Source organism: Mesoplodon bidens (assembly GCF_964165515.1).
Source record: "Mesoplodon bidens genome assembly, chromosome: 1".
NCBI lineage: Eukaryota > Metazoa > Chordata > Mammalia > Artiodactyla > Ziphiidae > Mesoplodon > Mesoplodon bidens.
In genome coordinates, this window is record NC_138176.1 from 225,799,137 (window position 1) to 225,823,845 (window position 24,709).

General features: G+C 33.5%; 1 protein-coding gene across 3 annotated transcripts in view; it reads right to left on the bottom strand.

Annotated features, from left to right (window-relative positions):
- LRBA (LPS responsive beige-like anchor protein) overlaps positions 1–24,709 on the bottom strand; it is an 808,478-nt gene that overhangs the window by 596,559 nt on the left and 187,210 nt on the right. For all 3 annotated transcript variants that reach the window (XM_081242275.1, XM_081242274.1, XM_081242273.1), the window contains exons 14-22: positions 21,458–21,626; positions 19,084–19,163; positions 17,723–17,785; positions 15,770–15,867; positions 7,690–7,782; positions 6,354–6,462; positions 5,490–5,571; positions 2,581–2,704; positions 2,089–2,281 (exon numbers count right to left, since the gene is read on the bottom strand). In XM_081242275.1, the coding sequence (XP_081098401.1) occupies positions 2,089–2,281; positions 2,581–2,704; positions 5,490–5,571; positions 6,354–6,462; positions 7,690–7,782; positions 15,770–15,867; positions 17,723–17,785; positions 19,084–19,163; positions 21,458–21,626 (1,011 nt within the window). The remainder of the gene's footprint in view (positions 1–2,088; positions 2,282–2,580; positions 2,705–5,489; positions 5,572–6,353; positions 6,463–7,689; positions 7,783–15,769; positions 15,868–17,722; positions 17,786–19,083; positions 19,164–21,457; positions 21,627–24,709) is intronic.

Genomic DNA, 24,709 nt, shown 5'->3' on the forward strand with positions numbered 1-24,709 from the left:
GTAAGTTAGACAAGAGGTGGCAAAGTATTTCTGTAAAGTGCCAAATAGTAAATATTTTCGGCTTGGGAGCCAAAGAGTCTCTGTCACAAATACTCAATGCTTTTAACATGAAAGCAGTCTTAGAAAATACATAAATAAATACAGGTGGCTGTATTTCCATAAAAATTTATTTACAGAAACAGGCCAGGCAAGATTTGGTCATTAGGCCATGCCTGGCTGAACCCTGCCTTAGAATAAACTGGTCAGCTTAAAAATGTAGTGACTAAAACAAAGCCATTTTATAAAATCACATCTTTGCCTCATTTAGCACTGGATTATTCTCAAACATAAATCTGTAGAGTAATATCTTCCAATCTAAGATATCTTTGTAAATCCTTATGATAATAACACACCTTCCTCTCACTGAAGAAGGAGGAAGAAGAATGAATAACTCTTAAGTACTTACAAATAGCTAAAAGTTATTCAAACACCCAAAAACATATATTTAGGAAATGACAATATATTCCAATAGAATGGCAAAATATTCCAGAGTAATAATTATGATAGTCAATAAAACATTTAAAGATATACCAAATTATCAATTCTGTTCTTTATCCTTCTAGTCAATTTATAATTAATATTTATTTGTTAACTACATTCCTTCTGTGTATATATAGAAAGCGTTCTTAAACAAGATGTAAAAACCATAAACCATAATAGAAACTAATAAATTTTACTACATTAATTATTTGAAATGTAAAATTTCCTCAGAAGACACAAACATAAAACTCCAAACATAAACAGACAAGCAACAAATTGACAGAAGACATTCATAAACAATATAGGTAGCAAAGGATTAAGACCAAGAATACATGAAGAACTCCCACAAAACAACAAAAAAATGAAAATTAGTATTATGGAAACACAGCATTTCAAATTCATCAAATTTGCAAAATTTTTTAAACTCTAGCCATAACAAGTGATAAGGTGATATGAAGCCATGAGAATTTATACATTGCTGGCAAGAACGTAAACTGATATACTGCTTTGGAAAAGGAATTGTATTACCTTGTAATGTTTAACATCTGCACCCTACAAATCATCAATTCCACTTCTAGGAACATACAGAGAGAGAAACTTCCCAATATATACAAAACGCATCAAAAATGCTCATCAACTGGTAAGCAGATAAAGTCATACCATGGAATACATACAATTGAGAAAATCACCAACTACATTGGTCAATATGGATGAATCTCAAACAATGATAAGTAGAAACAGAAAGTTGCAGGAAAATGCATTTAATACAATACCATTCATATTATTAAGTATACACATGAAAAATAAAATCCTTTAGTGTGTTGTCTGTGTGTCTGTGTGTTTCTATAGTTAAAACATAAATAAGACATAGAAATAATGAAAACACCAAATTCAGGTGAGTGGAAGAAGAGAGAGGGTTTGAAAATGGTAGACAAAGCAATTGGGATAGGGAACCCAATTCCATAAACACTGGTAGGTACATCATTCCTTATACCTTTTTGTATGTCTAGGACATTTCATTAATATTTTTAAACAAAAGCTATACATAAATAACTAACACCGGCTTAAGTTTAAAAAAAGAGAGAGATTAGTGATTCTTCCAAACCAGTTCTGTAACTGACTGCAACATGAGCAAAGGCAAAATTAGCCAGAGCTTTTTCTGTTTAGTCAACCACCTTATACTACTAAAATAACTCCTCATCTTTGAATACTGTGCGCCACCTTGTGTTCAAAAAGCTTCAAAATACTACAAATTTCAGAGAACCATATCTTGAAAATGGCTACTTGAAAATATAAATTTCTTCATGCTGTGTTATAAGGTTTCACTTTATCAACTTAAGCACACATGAAAATGACATTTGGAAAAACACTATTTTTATAGAGAAGAAGTTGGAAATACTTTATATTTCTTTTTAGTTATTCCATTTTTTAGTTGTTCACTTCACTGCATTTCCAGAGAATAATCTGCCTTTTTTCCTTGATTTTAAGTATATAAAATTTTGTTGAAGAATAAAACTCAAAATTACAGACATTTAAAATGCTAAAATACACTTTCATTTTTAAACTTACCTTTGAATGTGTGATTGATAAGGTGTCTACCCACACACGCCAGCCACCCCACTCATATTTGATTGCATGGTAAAGTAGGATTCGGAATATGGCATACACCATTTCTGTTATCTTCTGCTCATCTGAATTCTTAGGATTAAAATAGCAGAGAGAAAGCATCCACTCTTGCCACACAGAACACTGTAGCAAGCTCCTAAAAATTGTAAGAGGACTTGGAATTACTTAAAAAAATAAATCACCTGAAAGAATTCTAAAAGTAAAAGTCTAAAACAAAATAAACAAAACAACCAGCTTTATTATGCATCGAAAACAATTAAACAATGTGGTACTGAAAGCTCAATTAACTGTATGGTACATTACTTGTATACCTTAATGAAAAAAGCATATAGAAAATTCATTTCATGGTATTTAAAGCAATTTTTCTTAGAAAAAATGGGCTTATTCAAAGCTAGGCTTGAATATTGCAAATAAATGCTTTCTGATCCTGCTCACCTTCTATTTTCTCTGCTGTTATTAAAAAGTTTAATCATGTCAGAAAGAAAGGCTCTGCGAACTTCCATGCTCTCTGGACACTGGGGAGAATTTCGAAGTAGGGTTGCAATTACTTTTAGTATCTCTGTAAGACAATTCATAAACTAGTAAAAAACAAAACATTACAAAAAATTCATAATGTAATATCATCAGTATATTTCAATTTATTTCATTTCCCTGACATAAATGTCTACTGAAAACATCCTCTTCTGTGTTATAAAAAAAATCACCTGCAGCCAAGACTGACAATACATAGAAAACATCCATAAACAAGAAAGGGATTTTTTAATTTTGTCATTAGAATGTGTAAAGCTAAATTTTAAAAGTTTATAATAAATCAAATTAAATTATAAACGATTAAATGATGGTAAAATTGCAGACACCTCTCCCTTATCTCTGCCAGTTAGTAAAACTGACCTTAAAAATATCTGTATATAATCAAAACCTCAGAAAAAAGAGAATAAATTCTCAGCTTCAACAAAATCTATACTATGCACATACTCTTTCCTTTATCATTGTGAATTTTAAAAGCTATCAAGATTTGCTTCCATAATTCTAAATCTAAAATTAGATACAAAAAAACAAAAGGAAATTAAAACCTATTTAGCACCCCGAACAAATAAAACTGCTACCGTAATGGTCTTAAATATAATGCTGTATAAATTTCTAGTACTAACTTTAAGAAAAGAAATTCTTTTAATACTGAGATACGGAACTGTAAAGAAACAAAAACAGCCATAACCCTGAATTTAAAATTAAATAATATATCAAAGCTTTACCCAATTAAAAATTGAGGAATTCTAAACCAGCATTTTGCCAAGGTTTTTGGTGATTCTGAAGCAACAAGTTCAAAATATCAGACGTGAAGTTACTTTCATAAATTTAATGATATTTTAGGAGCAATTTCTGAATTCTTCTAATGACAAATTCAAATTTTCTCTACCTGCACAATGATTACAAAGATGATAATCATAATAATGATAATGACGATAATAATAGCCACTAATTTTGAGGATATACTATTGTGAGACACAATATTTAAGAAAAAACAGGTATTAATACATTTAATCCTTATACAATGATAGGTTGATACTATTATTATCCCCATTTTAGAGACAAGAAAACTAAGGAACACCTAAATTAATTAATTTACCCAAAAATCACATAACTATTAAGACATGTAGACAAGATTGAAAAGCTAGATGTCCTATGTTTTAAACACCACATTACACTGCCTATCTTTTCTGTCAGTATATTACATAGATAATATATTTTTAAATTCTTACTTTAATGTCATTTTTCCATAGCTACATCAAATATATTTTATATTATATATATAAAATCAAGGTATTTTCGGGACTTCCCTGGTGGTCCAGCAGTTAAGACTCTGCACTGCCAATGCAGGGGGCCTGGGTTCGATCCCTGATCAGGGAACTAGATCCTGCATGGCACAACTAAAAGATGCTGCATGCTGCAACTAAAGATGCCACATGCCAACTAAAAGATTCCACACACCGCAATGAAGATCCCGTGTGCCGCAACTAAGACTCAGTTGCCGCCAAATAAATAAATAAATATTTTTAAAATAATAAAATAAAGGTATTTTCCTTTTTTACTCTCTAAAATAATGATATCACATCTCCCTAAAGTCTGAGAAAAATTAACCATGTGACATGTGTTTTTAAAATTAGTACTGAAATAGAGTACCACAAACATGACCATAACTCACCACACGAAGTTATTAAATTTTGAAACTCTACAAATCAGTTATTTTAATATCAACAATCTTAAAAAGCAAGATGAGAAATGTACACATTTTATAAGTGTTTAAGAACTCTAAATATCAAAAGAAAAGACTGTTAACCAAGACTAAGTGCATAAACAATAAAGAAGATGGAAATTTTTCAATTCCAAACTTGGTATTCTTAACTTGACAGTAATTTAAGATGAAAGCTACCTCCATGGTCCATGTAACTTCGCCTGACATCACTAAATAGTGCAATCAAAACTTTACAAAAAATCTGAACATATATTAAAAAACCAAGATATTGTGCATATAATTCTTCAAAACTTGTGTATAAACATTTCCACATAACCTAAAGTCAATGTGAAGTTACATTCAACATCAAACACAAATAAAACTAGTATTATATTAATGCCTATAATGAAATATTACTTGAACAATGTGTTTTCAACAATACCAACTTCAGGTTCTTCAGTGATTTTCCTTTTTAGTAGCAAAATCTACTTATAAAAGTATAAAAAAGGGGCTTCCCTGGTGGCGCAGTGGTTGAGAGTCCGCCTGCCGATGCAGGGGACACGGGTTCGTGCCCCTATCCCGGAAGATCCCACATGCCGCGGAGCGGCTGGGCCCGCGAGCTATGGCCGCGGAGCCTGTGTGTCCGGAGCCTGTGCTCCGCAACGGGAGAGGCCACAGCAGTGAGAGGCCCGCGTACAGCAAAAAAAAAAAAAAAAAAAAAAAAGTATAAAAAGGAAGGGAGTGGGAGAAATGGGAGAAGGTGCTCCAAGAGTACAAACTTCCAGGTATAAGGTGAATAAGCTCTGTGTATGTAATGCATAACCTGGAGACCACAGTTAACTATACTGTATTATGTATCTGAAAGTTGCTAAGGGAGTCGATCTTAAAAGTTTTCACTACATGTAACACACAAAAAATTATAACTGTATGAAGTGATGGATGTGTTCACTAACCTTACTGTGGTAATCACTTCACAACATACACATATATCAAGTTCTTAGATTGTACATCTTAAAAGTACACAAGGTTCTATGTCAATTATATTACAATAAAGGTGGAAAAACAAAAAGCAAATATCAAAAGAATAAAGAAAAGTCTGTTAAATACATACGAGGATTTTGTATCTTAACTGAAGAATCAGGATCTGGATGCTGTTTATGTGTCACCTGAGTACAAATCTGTTCTATAAGAATCTACAGAAGTGGAACAAAAGACTGTATTAGCATAATCACTGCATCACCATCACTCTTTATGAACTTTAAGTACAACACTAAGCAACATCAAGTATACAGCCCAGTACTGTCATGCTAAATATCTCTTGCATTATATGGAATAAACAATTTCAACATTGTAACTCTACTTTTACTTGATTATACAATGAGACATCGGGACCTCCCTGGTGGCGCAGTGCTTAAGAATCCGCCTGCCAACGCAGGGGAGATGGGTTCGAGCCCTGAGCCGGGAAGATCCCACATGCTGAGGGGCAACTAAGCCCGTGCGCCACAACTACTGAACCTGCACTCTAGAGCCCACGAGCCACAACTACTGAGCCCGCGCGCCACAACTACTGAAGCCCACACACCTAGACCCCATGCTCTGCAACAAGAGAAGCCACTGCAATGAGAAGCCTGCGCACCACAACAAAGAGTAGCCCCCGCTCGCTGCAACTAGAGACAGCCTGCATGAGCAACGAAGACCCAACGCAGCCAAAAATACATAAATAATTTTTTTAAAAAAAAGAGAGACATCAAACAGTCAATACAATGGAGAAAATACTTAAACAGAGATGTCCACACTGTTCAGAAATTCACCAAATCATAGATTTATTAAGATGAAGCTACATTTCCTTTATATAACTAGTTTCAAAATCGTACATCAAACCTAAATGATCTTACTTCATCTAGACACCATCAACTCAATTATATAGGTATTTTCATAAGAAATTAGGAAGATTAAATTCTAACTACATTCCTACCTCAAATAGGACATTATATGTGGTCATTGTGATTAAATTTGTCTGAAGCATGAGTCTTTCAGCTAGCAGTGAAAACAATCCATGTCCAAGCATGACTTCAGCTTTTCTTCTGCAATTACATAGAAAAAAGAAAATCAAATGCAGAGTTTTATTACTCACTATTTAGTACGCATGCTGATGAAGGAGACACAAAAATGTTTTTCACATTATTAACAAATTCCAACTCAATAATGCCCCCAATTTTCTTAGACCTAGAACTTATAAGGCCATAAAATCTTTATTAATAGAGAAATACAAACTACAAATATATAGGCACAATTAAAGTTTTAAAAAAATATGACTGGCTATGCCACAGCACAGCAAAAACTGTCACCAAAATCTTCAAAACAATTATTTATTAACTAGCTTCCTCTCTCCATTAGCCATGAGCTAAGCTCTACCATAAATAATAATCTAAAGCCGACGAAGTAAAGTAGAAAAACAATGTGGAAGAAAAGGTAGAAGACACGCAAGAGAATTTTTAAACGAATACTGTGAAGATAAATATACCAATACTAAAATGAAACATCCAAGCAAAACTTTAGAAACTGAAGGATCACAAACTTCATTCTACCCCTGGGTTTATCAAATGTTTTCTGCAAATGGCCGGATATTATATATTTTAGGTTTTGTGGACCATATGTTCTCTGTAGCAACAAATCAACACTGCTGTTATAATGTATAAACAGCCACAGATAATAAGCAAATAAATGATTGCGGTTGTGTTCCAATGAAACTTTATTTACAGTCAGCAGCTGGATTCAAAATAAAGATTACAAGTTTACCAATACTTTTCTACCACCAAAATTGTTCATTTTGGACAAAGTTGATGGTGTCCATTTCTGGTATAAGGCACAATAGGTAGGACATGAATATCTGTATTCAGCTAAGACAAAAGGAAACATGGGAGTTTCAGTTTTTAGTTACACATATAGCAGAACACAGTATGTGACAAATAACCAGGTTACTAAGTTAGCTTTATAGTATAAAGCAAATAATGATCAAGCCACCTGAAATGAAGTCCCTACCTAGATTTACCTAGAATTCAACTTACACAAATGTATTCTTACAATAAACAAAAAAAAAGGAAAATTTAAATAGAAACATAAACAATATACTCCTGTTCCCTACTTTATTTTTAACATGTAGAAATGGGATTAAATTTATAAAGCATTTTATGAATAAAAATAAATAAAAGATAGACTAGAGGAACCACAGAACGTAAATACTATTCCCAAGATTTATAAAATAAATATGTAATATACAACAGTCCATTTTAGATTTCATGCATACTCACTTTGGGGCCAGGTGTTTTAAAAAATAGCCCATTGCCTTGAGAGCTTGTACTCTGATTCCTTCACTTGTTGATGCCATAAGTTTATAGATAACTCTGAATAAATAAAAATTAAAAACAAATTACTATGAGTATATATTTCAAAAGTAAATACCTAAGATATACTCGTGTATATTTTTTCATATAGTCACATAATTTTAAATCTAACTTCAAGTAAGATATGGGTGAATTTAATATACATTTCTGACATTTAAAAACTTGTTTATCAACTACATGTTGTCTTCAAGAAACCCACTTTAAATATAGACACATTAGATAAAAAGTAAATGAATGGAGAAAAATATACCATGTTAATTTAACACTAATCAAAAAGCAAGAGCAGCTATATTAATTTCAGACAGAGAAGACTTCAAAGTAAGGAAAGTTATCAGGGATAAAGAAGGGCATTACATCATGATAAAGGGGTCAATTCTCCAACATAACAATCCTTAACACGTATGCACCTAACTATAGAGCCTAAAACTGTGTGGCAAAAACCGACAGAACTGCAAGGAGAAACAGATGTTCTATTATCATAGTTGGAGATTGCAAAACCCCTTTCTCAAAAATGGACAGATCCAGCAGGCAGAAAATCAGTTAAGGACATAGTTAACCTCAAAAATACCATCAGTCAACGGGATATAACTGACATCTGTAGACTACTTCATTCTACAATAGTAGGATACACATTTTTCTCCAGCTCACATGGAACATTCACCAAGTAGACCACATCCAGGGCCATAAAGCACACATAATCAACAACATAAAGATTGGAAATTATATAAAGTTTGCTCTCAGACCACAATGGAATTAAATTAGAAATCAGTAACAGAAAGATAACTGAAATACTTGGAGATTAAACAACATACTTCTAAATAGCATGTGGGTCAAAGAAGAAATCTCCAAAAATTACAAGTATTTTCAACGAAATGAAAATGAAAGCACTACTTATAAAAATCTCTGGGATGTTGCAAAAGCAGTGTTTACAGGAAAATTTATAGCACTGAATGCATATATTAGAAAAGAAGAAAGATCTGAAATCAGTAACATAAGTTTTCACTCTAGGACACCTGGAAGAGAAAATTCAATTCAAAGTAAGCAGGAGAAAAATAATAAGTATTAGAGTAGAAATCAATAAAATAGAAAATAAAAAATCAATACAGAAAATCAACAAAACCAAAAGCTGCTTCTTCAAAAAGATCAATAAAATCAGTAAGCTCCTATACAAGCTAAGAAAAAAGAGAAAGGATGTAATTTACTAATATCAGAAATGAAAGCAGGGCTATCCCTACAGAATATTAGTGTTACTGATGCTACCTGACTTCAAGACTTACTGTAAAGCTACAGTAATCAAGATAGTGTGGTACTGGTAAAAGAATACACAAATAGATCAACAGAGAGCCTAGAAATAGACACACATAAATCTAGTCAACCAATCTTTGACAAAAGAGGAACACAAGCAAGACAATGAACAAAGATATTCTTCTCAACAAATGATGCTGAAACAACAGGACATCCACATCCAACAAATGAATCTAGACACAGACTTTACACCCTTCATAAAAACTAACTCAAACGTGGATGGATCTAGAGACTGTCATATAGAGTGAAGTAAGTCAGAAAAAGAAAAACAAATATCGTATATTAACACATATATGTGGAACCTAGAAAAATGGTACAGATGAACCAGTTTGCAGGGCAGAAACTGAGACACAGATGTAGAGAACAAACGTATGGACACCAAGGGGGGAAAGCTGCAGGGGGTGGGGGTGGGGTGTGCTGAACTGGGAGATTGGTATTGACATAACTCAAAATGGACCTCAATGTAAAATGCAAAACCATAAAACTCCTAGAACACAACAGAGGAGAAAACCTAGATGACCTTGGGTATGGTGATACCTTTTTACTTACAACACCAAAGACATGATCCACAATAAAAATAACTGATTAGCTGGACTTCATTAAAATTAAAAACTGCTCTGCAAATGACTGTATCGAGAGAATTAGAAGACAAGGCATAGAGTTAAGAGAAAATACTTGCAAAGGAGACATCTGATAAAGCACTGTTATCCAAAGTATGCAAAGAACTCTAAAACTCAACAATAAGAAAACAAACAACTGGATTTTTTTTAAAATAGGCCAAAGAACTTAATAGATACCTTGACTAACCAAGATGGAGTAAGGAAAATACAGCCTTTCTATCTTGCGTATTAGAACCACAACTATAGAAAAAACACAAAAAGCAACCTCCTAAGTACTCCAAAAATTAAACAAAACTAGGTGCATTGGTGTAGGGGAGTTAATATTTGCAGATTACCCATTTCAGAGGTAAGAGTATCAATTTTCAATTTTCTTTTGTAAATCTGACCCATAAGTGTGTCCCTGTCTCAGAGTTCGTTTCTGTCAGAAGTTCAGGTAGCTAATATTCTGAGAAAAACTGTCCTGGTTAGAGGAACTAAGAAAATGGGTCCTTATAGGCTAGAGAGAGTCATGAATAGGAGCAAACAGGAGAGAAGGATCATCAAAATCTGTGTAAAAACCTGCAAAAGCCCTAAACTGACCCAAGAGATGCAATGTATGGGGCAGACTCAGACCAGAATAATAATTTAATATTCTAAATTGAAAGAAGACCTGAATTATCACCCAATTCTCAGCCTAATCCCTGAGTAGTGCATGTATAAGAAAAACCCAAAGCAAGACAAGAGAGGTTTTAAAAATGAAGTGCCATCAGAACCACCATCCACAAAAGACAGGTAGAACTTGCAGTCTGACCCTTCTTGCTAAAATAAAACAAAACAAAACATATCAACATTTGTTAACAGATCATAACAAGTCCCAGAGTTGATTTTAAAAAAAGATAACACAACATCCATGATAGATTAAAAAAATACTTAATGTACAAAGAACAAAGAAGGGCTTCCCTGGTGGCGCAGTGGTTGAGAGTCCGCCTGCCGATGCGGGGGACATGGGTTCGTGCCCCGGTCCGGGAGGATCCCACATGCCGCGGAGCGGCTGGGCCCGTGAGCCATGGCCGCTGAGCCTGCACGTCCGGAGCCTGTGCTCCGCAACGGGAGAGGCCACAACAGTGAGAGGCCCGCATACCTCAAAAAAAAAAAAAAAAAAAAAAAAGAACAAAGAAAAATGTGACACTTTCTCATGGGAAAACACAACAAACAGATGTTGATGGGATAGGCAATTCTTGCGATTATCCCACAAAGATTTTAAAGCTATTATAACTATGCTCCAGAAGGTAAAGGTAAACACAGTCTAAGTGGATCAGAAAATAAAGTTCTCATCAAAAGAAAGTATAAAAATTAACTGTATTGAAATTATACAACTGAAATGTACAAGAGCTGAAATATTCATGAGATGGGCTCAACATCAAAATAGAAAAAACAAAGAAAAAGTTTATAAACTTGAAGATCAAGTTTATCATACATGTCAAATTTCTATATCAATAGAAAATATCAAATCTGAAGAACAGAGACAAAAATGATTGAAATAAACTAAAAAGAAGCTGAGGGAGATGTGCATTAAAACCTCTAATATTCAAGTCACTAGAAATCCAAAATGAAAGAGAAAGATACACCTGAAACAAAAAAATATTTTAAAATAAGAGCATAAAACTTCTCAGACTTGGTGATAAAAACAAAGAAAATGAAATTTCAGGGAGTATGGCTGGGGGAGAACGAAAGAACGTGTCCTGGAAGCAAATATAAAAATCTAATACATTATATTTAGCAAAGAAAGATTTGATTTATCATAGGTTTCTTCTTAGAAATCATGGAGGCCAGCAGACTACAGGAAAATAGTTTAAAGTATTGAAAGAACAAAAACTTGAAACACAGAATCCTACGTGCAGCAAAAATATCCTTGGACGAAGGCCAAATAAAAGCATTTTCAGAAGAAAAACTAAGAAATCATGTTTCCAGCAAAACTACTCAACAAGAAATGCTTCCTTCACGAATTAAGAGTAAAAGAATTGTAGATATCTGAATAAACATAAGTTTTTTCTCCTCTTAAATTCTTTAAACTACATATTACAAGTGAAATTAAAAATTATAACATTGTCTAGAGAGGCTTATGATACATTAGATACAAAAAGGAACAATGGTGGAGCTTAAAGGTATCAATACACTTGCAGTGGTTCTATATTTTATTTGAAGACGCTGAATATTAACTCTAGGTATACTGTGAAATCTCTAAAGCAGCCAATAAAAATTTACACAAAGAGATAGATCCAAAACCTAATAGAAATTAATTTTCAAAGAATTGTAAAATAATTCAAATACAAAGCAAAGGAAAAACAAAGGAAAAATTATACTGAGACAAATAAATAATAAATCACTAGATGCAAATAAAGCTATATCAATAATTACATTAAAAGTAAATAGTCAAAACACAATGAAAAGACTAAGTGTCTCCGAGTACATTTTAAAAAATAAAACATCCAACTACACTGTGTGTATTAGTCATTGTTTTCTATAGAAGGAGAACCAACAGGTTGTGTATATATAAAGAGAGAGGCAGATATTTATTTTAAAGAACTGGCTCACACAACTGTGGAGGCTAAGTCCAAAATCTGCAGGATAGACAAGTACTCTGGAGATTGAGGAAAACATAACCCAAGTCCAAAGGCACTGCGTTGGCAGAATTCCTTTTTATTTTATTAATGCCTTCAACTGATTTGATAGGCCCACCCACATTATAGATGGTAACCTGCTTTACTCAAGGTCTGCCAACTTAAATGTTGACCACATTCAAAAAATGATTTCACAAAAATATCCAGGATAATGTCTGACCAAATATCAAGGAACTACGGCCCAGCCAGTTGACACATAATTAGCCATCATACTGTGTACATAAGAAATTCAATTAACTATAAAGATGTAGATAAATTAAAATGGAAAAAAAGATACACCATGCAAACACAGAGCAAAAGAAAGCTGGATTAGCCATATAAATATCAAACTAAGTAGATTTCAGATCAAGAAACATTTCCAGGTGGAAAAACAGGAAAAAACATAATTATAAAAGCATTAATTCCCCAACAAGCCATAAAAATCCTCAATATCGATATACTTAATATCTGAGTTAAAAAACCTGAAGCAAAAAATGATAAAAATACAAAGAAAGACAAAGAGAAAAAAGCATATTTATAGTCAGAGATTTCAATAATCATATCTCAATAAATGACAGAACAAGAAGACAAAGAAGCAGTAATGGCACAGAAGATTTGAAAAATGGTATCAACCAACTTAGCCTACTTGACATTTAAAGAATACTCCATCCAACAACATCAAAACAACATCAAAATACATGTACTTTTCTGGTGCGCATGGAACATTTACCCAGATATACCATATGCTGGACCATAAAGCAAGTCTCAATAAATTTTAAAGGATTCAAGTCATACAAAGATCCTCAGAGACCAAAATGAAATTAAATTAAAATTCAGACAGGGACTTCCCTGGTGGTCCAGTGGCTAAGACTCCACGCTCCCAATGCACAGGGCTAGGGTTCGATCCTCTGTCAGGGAATTAGATCCCACATGCCACAACTAAGAGTTTGCATGCCACAACTAAGACCATATGCAGCCAAATAAATAAATAAATATTAAAAAAAAAAGAATCCCATGGCCAAGTTAGCATAGGAAGCCCAGGGATTAATGATTTAAAAAAACAACAAAATTCAAACATAAAAAGATCTCTGGAACACACTTCTAAATAACACATGGACAAAACAAGAAATGAAAAGAAAAAAGTATTTCGAACTGAATAAAAATGACATTAAACTGAAAGTGCTTAGAAGAAATTTAAAGCACTAAATACCTATATTCAAAAAGAAGAAAGATCTCAAAACAGTGAAAATGAATAAATTTGATTAACCTCTAGCCAGATTGATTTGGAAAAAAGAAAGAAGAAAAATTATTAGTGTCAGAAATGAGAGAGGTAAAATCACTACAGGCTTTTCAGGTATTTAAATGAAAATAAAGGAACAACTTTACATCAATAAATTTGATAGTTTAAATGAAACAGACAATTCCTTGATAGATGGAAACTTACCAATACTTATCAAAGAATAAACAGATAACCTAAACAGCCCTGTATTTATTAAGAAAATTGAATTTGTAGCTAAAAACATCCCTACAAAGAAAATTCCACTCCTAGTTAACTTCACTGGTAAATTTTAGCAAACACTTAAAGAATAAATAATAATAATTCTATACAAACTCTTCAAGAAAATTAAAGAGTAGGGAATATTTCCCAAATCATTCTATGAGGTCAGCACTTACTCTGGCACTTAAATCAGCAGACTTTGAATATAACAAATTACCCTTCATAATGTGGGTGCCTCATCCTAATAGTTGAAGGCTTTAATAGAAAAAAAGAAAGGACCTCCCTAGAGGAAGAGGGAATACTGCCAGCAGACTGCCTTTGGACTCAAACTGCAACATCAACTCTTATCTGGGTCTCCACCTGCCAGCCTGCAAATTGTGGAGCCTTCCACAATCACATGAGCCAATTCCTCAACATAAATCTCAATACCCCTCCCTCTCTCTCTCTCTCTCCCTCCCTCCCTCTCTCTCTCTCACGCATATGCACACACACCCACACCCTTTTGGTTCTGTTTCTCTGCGAATCTCTGAAAATACACTCCTTAAGTATAATGTATAAAGTCATCTTCAATCTTACAGAGAATGAGTACTGAAAGGTAACAAATAAAAACTTTGTAATAGAGGATTGATACGGGAAATTTATTATAACTAAATCAGTAAATTAGTTACTGTAGCTGATCATCCAGCAGAGTAGCTGTTAAACTTTTGTAGCCCAAAAATCTTCTCATTAAATGAAAGATTTAAAACAAAAGTATTCTCTTTTGTTACGATGACTGTTGCAGACTGAATGTGTGCTCCTCAATTCACATGTTAAAGCCCTAAGCCCCACAGTGGCTGTATTTGGAGATGGGGCCTATAAGAAGTCAATTAAGATTGAATGAGCTCATAAGGGCGGGTCCCTGATTTGATAGGATCAGCATCCTTATTTAAAAAAAAAGACTAAACAGCTTGCCCTCTCTCTCTCTATCTGTTCGTGCACACACAAAAAAAATCATGTGAACACACAACAAGAAGGTGGCTGTGTACAACCCAAAGGGAAAGCCCTCACCAGACACCAACCCTGCTGGCATCTTGATCTTGGGCTTACAGTCTCCAGGACTATGGGAAAACAAATTTCTGGTGTTTAAGCCACCTGCTCTAGGGTATTTTGTTAAGGCAGCCCGAGAGGACTAATACAATGATGATTTGGGATTGGGGTTGGAAGAGGTTATGTTTTAAAGGGAAGATAGAGATCTTCTCTTGGATCACAATTGAATATTTTTATTTTAGGACCTAAAGATACGTCTGCTGAAGAATTCGACCTTACAATAGCAGTATAATAGCACTAACCATGCAAAATACTGGAATGATTTGCCTGATCTGTCCTCACATACTAAATAGTAACACAGCCTCTATATTCAAAGATCTTTTCAAAAAACATAAGACATGGGGTTTCCCTGGTGGCGCAGTGGTTAAGAATCCGCCTGCCAATGCAGGGGACATGGGTTCGAGCCCTGGTCTGGGAAGATCCCACATGCCACGGAGCAACTAAGCCCGTGTGCCACAACTAGTGAGCCTGTGCTCTGGAGACCGCGAACCACAACTACTGAAGCCTGCGTGCCACAGCTACTGAAGCCTGTGCACCTAGAGACCGTGCTCCGCAACAAGAGAAGCCACCACAATGAGAAGCCCGCACACGGCAACAAAGAGTAGCCCCCGCTCACTGCAACTAGAGAAAGTCCGCGCACAGCAACAAAGACCCAGTGCAGCCAAAAATAAATACATAAAATAAATTAATTTAAAAAAAAAAGACATGAAATAAAAAGCTCTTATATCTTAAATCATTTTATAAGATCCAGTAATAATTTTCATATCTAAGAATCTGTCATTTCCAAACTGATCTCTTTTATTAAATATATTAAAATTCTTGAAATGTTAAACTCTTACCGTAACCCATTCCTTTGGTCAAAAGCAGGTATCATAGAATTAGGATGTTCTGACATTAATGCAACGAGCAGCTGTAGGACATCCATTAGATTGTCATCCTAAAATTATTTTAGAATTTTTTTAAATAAAGAAAAACAACTTATTTGAACAATGACTATTTCTCAAACAATGAATTTTAACTTAAAAAAAATAAGCAGACAGCTATACGAATCCACTTTTTTAAGCAAACATTCTTTACATACACATATTCACCTGCATAACTCAAAATATACAACACCAGTCAAATAATTTCTTAATCAAAGATATAAAATGTCTCTTATACTGTATCAAGATTTCCTTAAACATATTCCATTGATATAATAGATACTGATTTACAGATTTTTTTTTTTAAAGGAAGGATTATACAGCAAGAAATTGGGCAGCGGGGAGGAAGAACAGGTTGTTCTTTTTATTACAGCAAGACATAGTGAAGCTTTAATATGCTAGTAGATGTTGTGATATGGTAGTAGTGCTGGGGACAACATACTGTGTGTCACTTTCTAACTTATTTAACTAGGACCACTGTGCACTAAGCCTCTCAAGAAACTAGTTCTGAAAGAAGACCTTTTGGAAGATGGTAACTGGATAGTTCTCTTATATTATCTGTTGTCAGTATTAAAGATACAGATGATCAATAAATGTTTATTGTGTCAACATGCTACTGTATATGGTATAATTTGATAACATTTGCATAATAGCACAGGAGTAAGTACATATGAGTACTGAAATCTAAAAATTTCAGGAAAATCCTTTACAACCTCTGTTGCGTATCATTAGGGCCTACTTGGGCATTACAAATCCAAAGACTAAAGGGAAGCAGCAGTTAGTCATCTCTATGGTGCCCTGCCTCCAGGTTTTCATTCACTGCTTTTGAACTTTTGCTGTGGAAGCTACTTGAATATTTAATTTTCAATATGCTAAGTAAATGATCTAGAAGGAGGGCACTAAGCCTTTGGAAAACTGTTATTTGAAGGACCTGAAAAATCCCTGATTTAATAGTTTCAGAGAAAACAGAAGATCACTGTGACTTCCAGTTTCTCCCTTATGAAATATTTTGGTCCCTAAGGGTGAAGAAAATCTAAAAATAAAATAGAATATCCTACTCAAGAAGAAAAAGAAATCACAATCATTAATGTTTGAGTCAAATATGATCCAATCAAGAAATTTAACCCATTCTTTTCTGCCCCAATTAACAAAGATAGGCCCAAACCATATCTCTCATCTATTAATGATTTTAAAAGGCACTATTTCATGCTGTAACAAATATGTGAACTCAGAAAAAATGAATTATAACACAGGAATGTAAACTATCATATAAATGTTGTGCTTTATATGAAATTAATTTCAGATTCTACTTAGTTAAAACATGTTTAATCAGATTATTTATTTAGACTACATCTGGCATATATTACATTTTTGCAATGCTAAAAAATAAAGGAAAAAACTCCAGACATTTCAACCTATTTATTTTCAACCTCCTTTTCAACCATATAATTTTAAATCAACCATAAATGAGTTGTTTAACTTAATGGTATTTGATTATACAAAATCAGTGGGAAGACTGTTATGAATTTAAAAGTCCAATCATTTTTAGTCATTTTCATTATCTATTTTTCCATTTCTTACACTGGTTCCTGGAAATAAACTGAAAGTATTCTTTGGTATAGTTTATTACTAGGTCAATGAGATCTAATTTTAACACTTTTTAAAAGCCTTTCATGATTATTCACAAAGGCATCTTGTGGTAATAAAGAATATTTAAATGAAGATTGCTAACATTTAGTTCCTAGATACATTTACTCTCCATTATAGTTACATCATTAATGAAAGATTTCTTTAACTATTTTACTTTTAAAAATGCGCATAATGCAACTTCAAAAAATAAAATCCCAACATATAAAATTCAAATGTTACCTCATGCATAGTGAGTAGATAATTAAGAATGGCCTGTAGCTCATCTTCCTTTACTCCAGAATCCTTTAAAAACATAAGACAAGTATCTTATGCTTACATATATAAAACTTGTTTGAAAAGGGAAATTATACACACAGATTTCTCAACTTGGTGAGTTGCTATAAATAAAAAAAGCTAATGTAATATAAAAATCTAAATTTAAAATAAAAATTCGGGGAAGCACTTAAGACATGCAGTATGCAACACAGTGTAGAAGTCAAAAGAGATCAGACATCAGTATCCCGTTTTTGGCACCTTATATGATAACCTATCTAGTAAAGCTTCATAATCCTGACGTAAGCAAAAATAATAATTAAGAACAAGTAAAAGGGTATTACTCAACACCTATTACTCCTCTAAATACAGAAGACAATTTTTCTGTTTATTTTTTTTCTATTAAATTTGGACAGAAAAATGAACAGTTTCTAAAATTACCAAATTAAAATGTCAGGTACTAAAAATTGAGTAGTAATTTCACTGGGAAAAACACTGTACTTTTAAATATGAATGCATTATGAAAATTTTCAAACTACTGTATTACTAATCATAAAACAAAGCTGAAATCTCAAAAAAGAACAATAAGAATTAGGAAACAAAACACACTAGGAAAGGATAGAAACAGACAATTTAAAGGTTAAATTTTTTAATAAATGGAAATAAGATATCTGATTCTGAAAGATATACCAACAGTTAGGTCCATTTACCATAATATTATGTGACAGCTAATAAAGCATTAAATTGTAAAGAATAAGAAATAAAATGATAAAGGAAAATACTGAATAAAACACTGGCAACAAATATATTTATATACTGGTATCTTATAAAACCAAAAACACCATCCTTAAAAATAATATTAAATTTTACTTTACCGATAGTAGAATGAAATGGGACAAAATGTAATCATTTCTATCTGGTACATTTATACAGGAAAATTATTTTTCAAAATCTGAATGTCAGGTACAAGGAATCTCTAAAACTGAAACCTCCTTGAGGAGCTCTGTAGACTACTGCATCACCAGTTCTAAGAATAGTAGAAGTAACAGAAACTCAGTAAATATTTGCTGAATGAAAGAATGAATGCACTTGAACTCCAACAGAAATTCATATAATACATATTACGATTATCATTTCCAATTCTGCATTAATGTTTATCAATTATATGCCTAAGGAGAAAAAACAAACAAGGAAATAAATATCTTTCAAAGTTTTTTCCACTGTGTAAACCTATTAATAGAGCAAAGAGTAAACAAACCAAGACTGTATTTTATGTGAAGTTTTAAGTTCAATACACACATGCTATAGGGTAAGAAATATGAACTCACCTTCATCACTAATTGCTTAATGAACATCAACAAGAACGCTCGTAGAGAAAGCATTTCTTTTGGATTAGGTCGTGGTCCATCTTTTAAAAAGACAAACACATACACACACACTGAGTATTTCAAAAACCTCAAAGTTAAGTATAAAATTCTCATTCCCAATAGTTTTTCCACCTATTTATAAGAAACATAAAGGTCAGTTTCCTGAAGAGTTTAATGCCTCTAGAAGGACGAGCATTCAATCTCACATGCAATTGTATATACAATGCTCCAAATGTACAAAATGGGTTATGTAAAAACTACAATGAAAATGTTTGTTTTTGGGTAAGGTCAAAGGAATTTTAAAACATAAAAATGAGGTAACAAATTTATATTTAGTTTTAAAAGACTCTCTTAGAATGTTACTATGGTAACATAAGTTTACAAAGAAAAAGCAAAAGAAAATCTAAACTTTATATGTGAATTTAGTATGAAAAAACTTTTTTCTATTGTTACCACTGTATAAGCTAATACAAAAAGCTCAAAGTACACCTCAACACAGTATCGTTCATGAAGAAGGGAAACATTGTGTTGACCTCCTCTGACATCTCCTTTTCTTGAAAAAGTGCTTGGTCACACATGGCTCACATTAAAGTCAATTTTCATGTCTCAAACATACAATTCCCAAGTAGAAAGCTTGTAGAAAGCTTTTGAAACCAAACACCCATTGTCCTAAGATCCTAATTTAAGTACTTGTCTGCCTCATATTTTCTGCAATTTTCCCCCCACTAATCACTATTTACAGCTAGTTCCTGGACCACCGAAGCATAGGACCACCATGACCTTGAACAGATCAATTAAAATCGGAAGAAAATTGTTTAAAATTTGTTCCACATGACAATTCCTAGACAAAGAATAGGTTACAGAGTTACAATACAATTGCAAAGTTTGTACAGCTCTCTCACTTGAAGTATAAGACTTTCCCAAGGTCACTAATCAGTTATAAAATCAAGGCCAGAATATAATGCTAACACCTAGGACAGTACATGACACACCTACAGCACCATGAAATAATCAGAAGGATATTATAGCCTAGTTCTAGATCTGCCACAACCTCTCCAGCTTCAACAGATCATGTAACTTCTGTATGTCCTCATAGCTTTCTAAATTATAGCTAGCATATTGTCTGAGAATAAATCGAGTTTATTTTGAAAGGGATAGAAAAAGTATTACACAAATATGAAACCTCGTCTTTGTAAATCACTGAACAACCAAAGCCTTTGAGTAAAATCAGAATGTGTGTTGTTAGACTCTCCAGCATCTATTTCCTGATTTCAAGCAACAGCTCTCAATTTTTATAAAGGGACTGAACCCATCTTCACACTCACATCATGTGTTTTAGAGGTAAGAAGGGCCTCTGTGCCTGGGCAATCTGAAGAATACCTGCCACACAGATGGACAAACGAGCCAATGAGCAACAAAGAGACTAAAAGGAACTTTTGCTAGAAATGCTCAATACAGGCAGATGCTCTTTTGCTGGATATAAATTTGTGAGGATGTGAAGGGAGAGTGGTTGTCTGCCACTCTACAAAGAGAGAAATTATATGAAAAGAGCCAACACAGAAGAACTGGGAAATTGAGGGAGACCAACTGGGTCCAACGGCTGTATTTTGAACCCCTGCACCAAGTCCTACTGAAACTGCCAGTTTATATGAGCTGGTTAACCCTCTTTTATGATATAAGCCAATTTGAAGCAGGTTTTGCAATACTTAAAACCAAAAGAGCCACCATTTGTGAAACTTTTTATCTTGACCCCTTCCAAGAACTACTGACATGGTCAATGAACACTATCCTTCCAGTAATTTAGTCCTGATTATATAGGAAAATAATTACTGAAATTCTGTAGATTCATTATATTATTTATTAGAAGCAGACACTCCCTACCCCATCCTATCTCCATCTCCCAAACAACACTGTTGTCAATGATTCTCATTGGGATAACTGGACTCAACATCAATACCAGTGGCTAATATAGAATTTCTTCTCATTCTCAATGCCTTAAAAATCATCCTAGTCATATTTGCCCTCAAACAATTCATACTAGCAAAAGTACCATTCTTCTGTAAAAGTAGCGAGTTATTAACCTCTGGCAACCACGAGTTAGGACAAACTATTAAAATTTATCACCAAGATTTAAAATTTTACCATTATGAGATTTACGAAAACTTCCAGAAGAGTGTAATAGTATTGGGAAAGACAGAAAGAGACAGAGAGAGAAAGAGAGAGAGAGAGAGAGAAAGAATGAAAGAGAGAGAGAGAGAGAGAAAAGAAAAAAGAAAAGAAAAAGAAAATCCTGATTTGCCATATATATATAATGTAATATATAGAGATGATATACCTAATCCTTTTGGGGTGATACCACTCCGATCCTGAGGATTCACTGCCCAATAGTAGTACTTCAGTGTATGCATGATGAGAAGCACTGTTCCAACTCTCCGAATGGCATTATATATGTTGACTGTACCAATGAATTCCGTGGACAGATAAGTATAAAGTGTCAACTGAACCTAGAGAATCAAAATGAAGAGCTAAATCAAAGACGCTGACCAGCATTTTACCCCTGTTTCCAGGAATACCCTCAGGCTGCTCTACTTGGACCATACTTGTTCCAAAAAGCAAGCTGCTTAGCTTGGTAATAACATTCATGTTAACAGATAACACATATCCACTGACACATACAAGCACACATACTCCTTATAAAATAAAAGCAGGCAAATGCTTCTTTTATAGTAGCACTATAAAGTAAACACCCCCAAATATATCAAATTTTTGCAGCACTATTCCATGGAAAAAACTGTTTGGTTTCTATTTAGCAATCAGCAATTATTCATGAACTTATGTAACTTCTTTATAATAAACCTACTACTTATGCTATGTATAGTTGTTTTCAAAAGCTAGAAATTGTCTTTGTTTTAGAGAAAATTAGCAGCTGGAATAACTCAAAAGGAAAAAAAAGAAGTAGAAGTAAAAAAAGTAAGAAAAAGTCAAAAGAAAGAAAATCATATAGAAACATGTAAAGCCTACCTTAAGAAATATTTATTAGAAAAATAGAATTCTGTTATAACAGCTCATTACTACAAAGACTGTAATTATAAAATTATAGTCTCTAAACTTCACAAACAATTATACTCTAGTACTCATAACAGCACAAAATAAGGACCACTTTTGGTCTACTTCCATATCGAAATCAAGAATACTTTATAAACTAAACAATACTAAGTACGGCATTAACTTTGGCCAAAACCCACACTACTCCTGATCATTTACAACTGAACATTTATGTTACCTTCCCAGACACTGAAGGCATTTTCATTTTTAACCCTGAAAGATAAAAATTAGTTGTGTATCTTCCACATGCCCTATAAACAATCAAGGTTAAATGAATTAGGGAGTCAATCAGTAATCATACATGGTAAAGAGTGGCAGATTCTGAACCACTTAAAATTGAGGCTTGGAAGATGATTGTAGTTTAGAAAACCATAAATATGCTATAATCCACAGACTTGCTGAAAGATAACATTACTTTGATGTAGCTACTGCTGCTCAAATAGATAGGCCCAGCTTACTTGTCACTGAGGATACACAGCACTTTCTATGACATGGTTCAAATTCTTAACCATGCTATTTCAGTCATGCAGAAAATATTTACCTCCACCTATATGTGCAGCACTGTATTACTGAAAATACAGTGGCATAGACACTGTCCCTCAGTAGCTGAAAATCTAATGGAGACGATAAAAAATACACAAATTTAAGTGAAAAAATAAAAGGTAATAAAGACACCTCACCTACTGAAACATAAGAAAGGTCATGTGGCAATAAACAAGTGCCATACATCTATTAAATACTATTAATTCAGAGGCCAGAGAAATTATTTTAGGATAAGCTAAAATAGTCAAGAAAAGTTTCACTAATAGAGGCGGTATTAAGGTAGCCTTTGAAGATGAGTAGAACGATAGGTAGACAGAACAAAAGAGGAAACTTCCAACAGGGAAAATGGGAGATGATACAAAAAGTTTCGCCAAATCTAGAACAACCATCCTCATTCTTGACTGTGCGTTAAAATACCTGAAAAACATTTTAAAAATACCGATGTCTGCGTCCTGTCCCAGACCAATTAAATTAGAATCTAGGGTGGAGGGAGTGGGATTCTGGTTTTGTTTTGTTTGAAAAAAAAACAAAAAACAAAAAGCTTCTCCCAACTAATTCTATAGACAGCCAAGATTAAGAACCACTGCTCTAGGATAACATTTTGTACCCACCTAGACACTGAGGACAAGTGAGTTTTTCACAAAGAAAGCCTAGAAAGAATTGGCATGAAGACCTAATGCTTTATTCTGAAAACAACGAGAAACCATTACAAGTTTGGAGGCTAAGAAATTATCTGATGAGAGTGATATGTTAAAAGCATAAAGGATTCTGACAAAAAGTGATAAATTAAGATATGGAAAAGTGGAGAAAGTCAGTCTACCGAGAATGATACTATAGTTAAAGAAAAATGAACAGGATTTAACAGCAACATATTGGAGACCTCAAGATTATTCATATTCTACTTATGAATAAACCTTTCCTCTTTCACTCTTTATATAATCTAATAACCACACAAATTACACATTAACATCTGTCTTTCCCATTACACCTAAATTCTATGAGGGCAGAAATAGATCTGTCTTGCTCACCACTGTATCCACAGTGCCCAGCATAAAGTAGCCACTCAGCAAATGAAAGACTGCTACCTACAAGAAAATTCATCTCTCTTGTTAGGTCATTTCAAAGCCTGTCTCTGAGCAGATCAAACTAAAATGGATGTTATAAATGACTGTGAGCACCCTTTTCCAAAAGCAAAAATTGATTCATACAATCATACCCTCAACTTTGGTAACCAGAGGTGAATTTACCATGAAGCTAACGAAGCTTAAACTTCATGCCCACTCATCTAGACATGTTCCTTCCAAGACCCTAAACCTAATTTTGCATGCAGTATGTTGTATTCTTTTTCTTAAAAAGCTCCTTCCTCCCCCAAATTGTATGACCTTCAGGTCAAAACAAACTTTGTGTCTGCCTTTTGTTATAACTACCTTTATAATAAAATTAGATATAACCCCTCATGGATACACAAAGCAGAAGGCTGAAACAAAAGTTAACTTTAATATTACCAAATCAACTGCAAATTCTGAAGAGGAAATTAAAGAAAATTATTAACAAGGAAAAGGTAAGAAATAGAGTGTAATAATATAATGGACTTAAGGAAACAATACAATGAAAATTTTTAAATATTCCCCTACAAGGAAGTATCTCATAAGAAGAGGCTTTTTGACCATTTCAAAAGAGGCCCAAAGCCTTACAAATACACTGCTTAGTAAGACAAAGAAGTGTTTAGTAAAGGTTTAAAAAGTAACTTGAAACAATCCTTGAAAAGAAATAAGACTGAGGGTCATAGAAGAGAAAGAGGTCAAATTTGAACCCAGAGATAAAAAGCTACAACCTCCAGCTGCCTCCTTTGATTATTTCCAAATGGCAATCAGAGTCAGCAGCTGTTTTTCCCCTTAACATTTGAAAAGAGCAGCTGAAAGTAAGATACTATGACTCC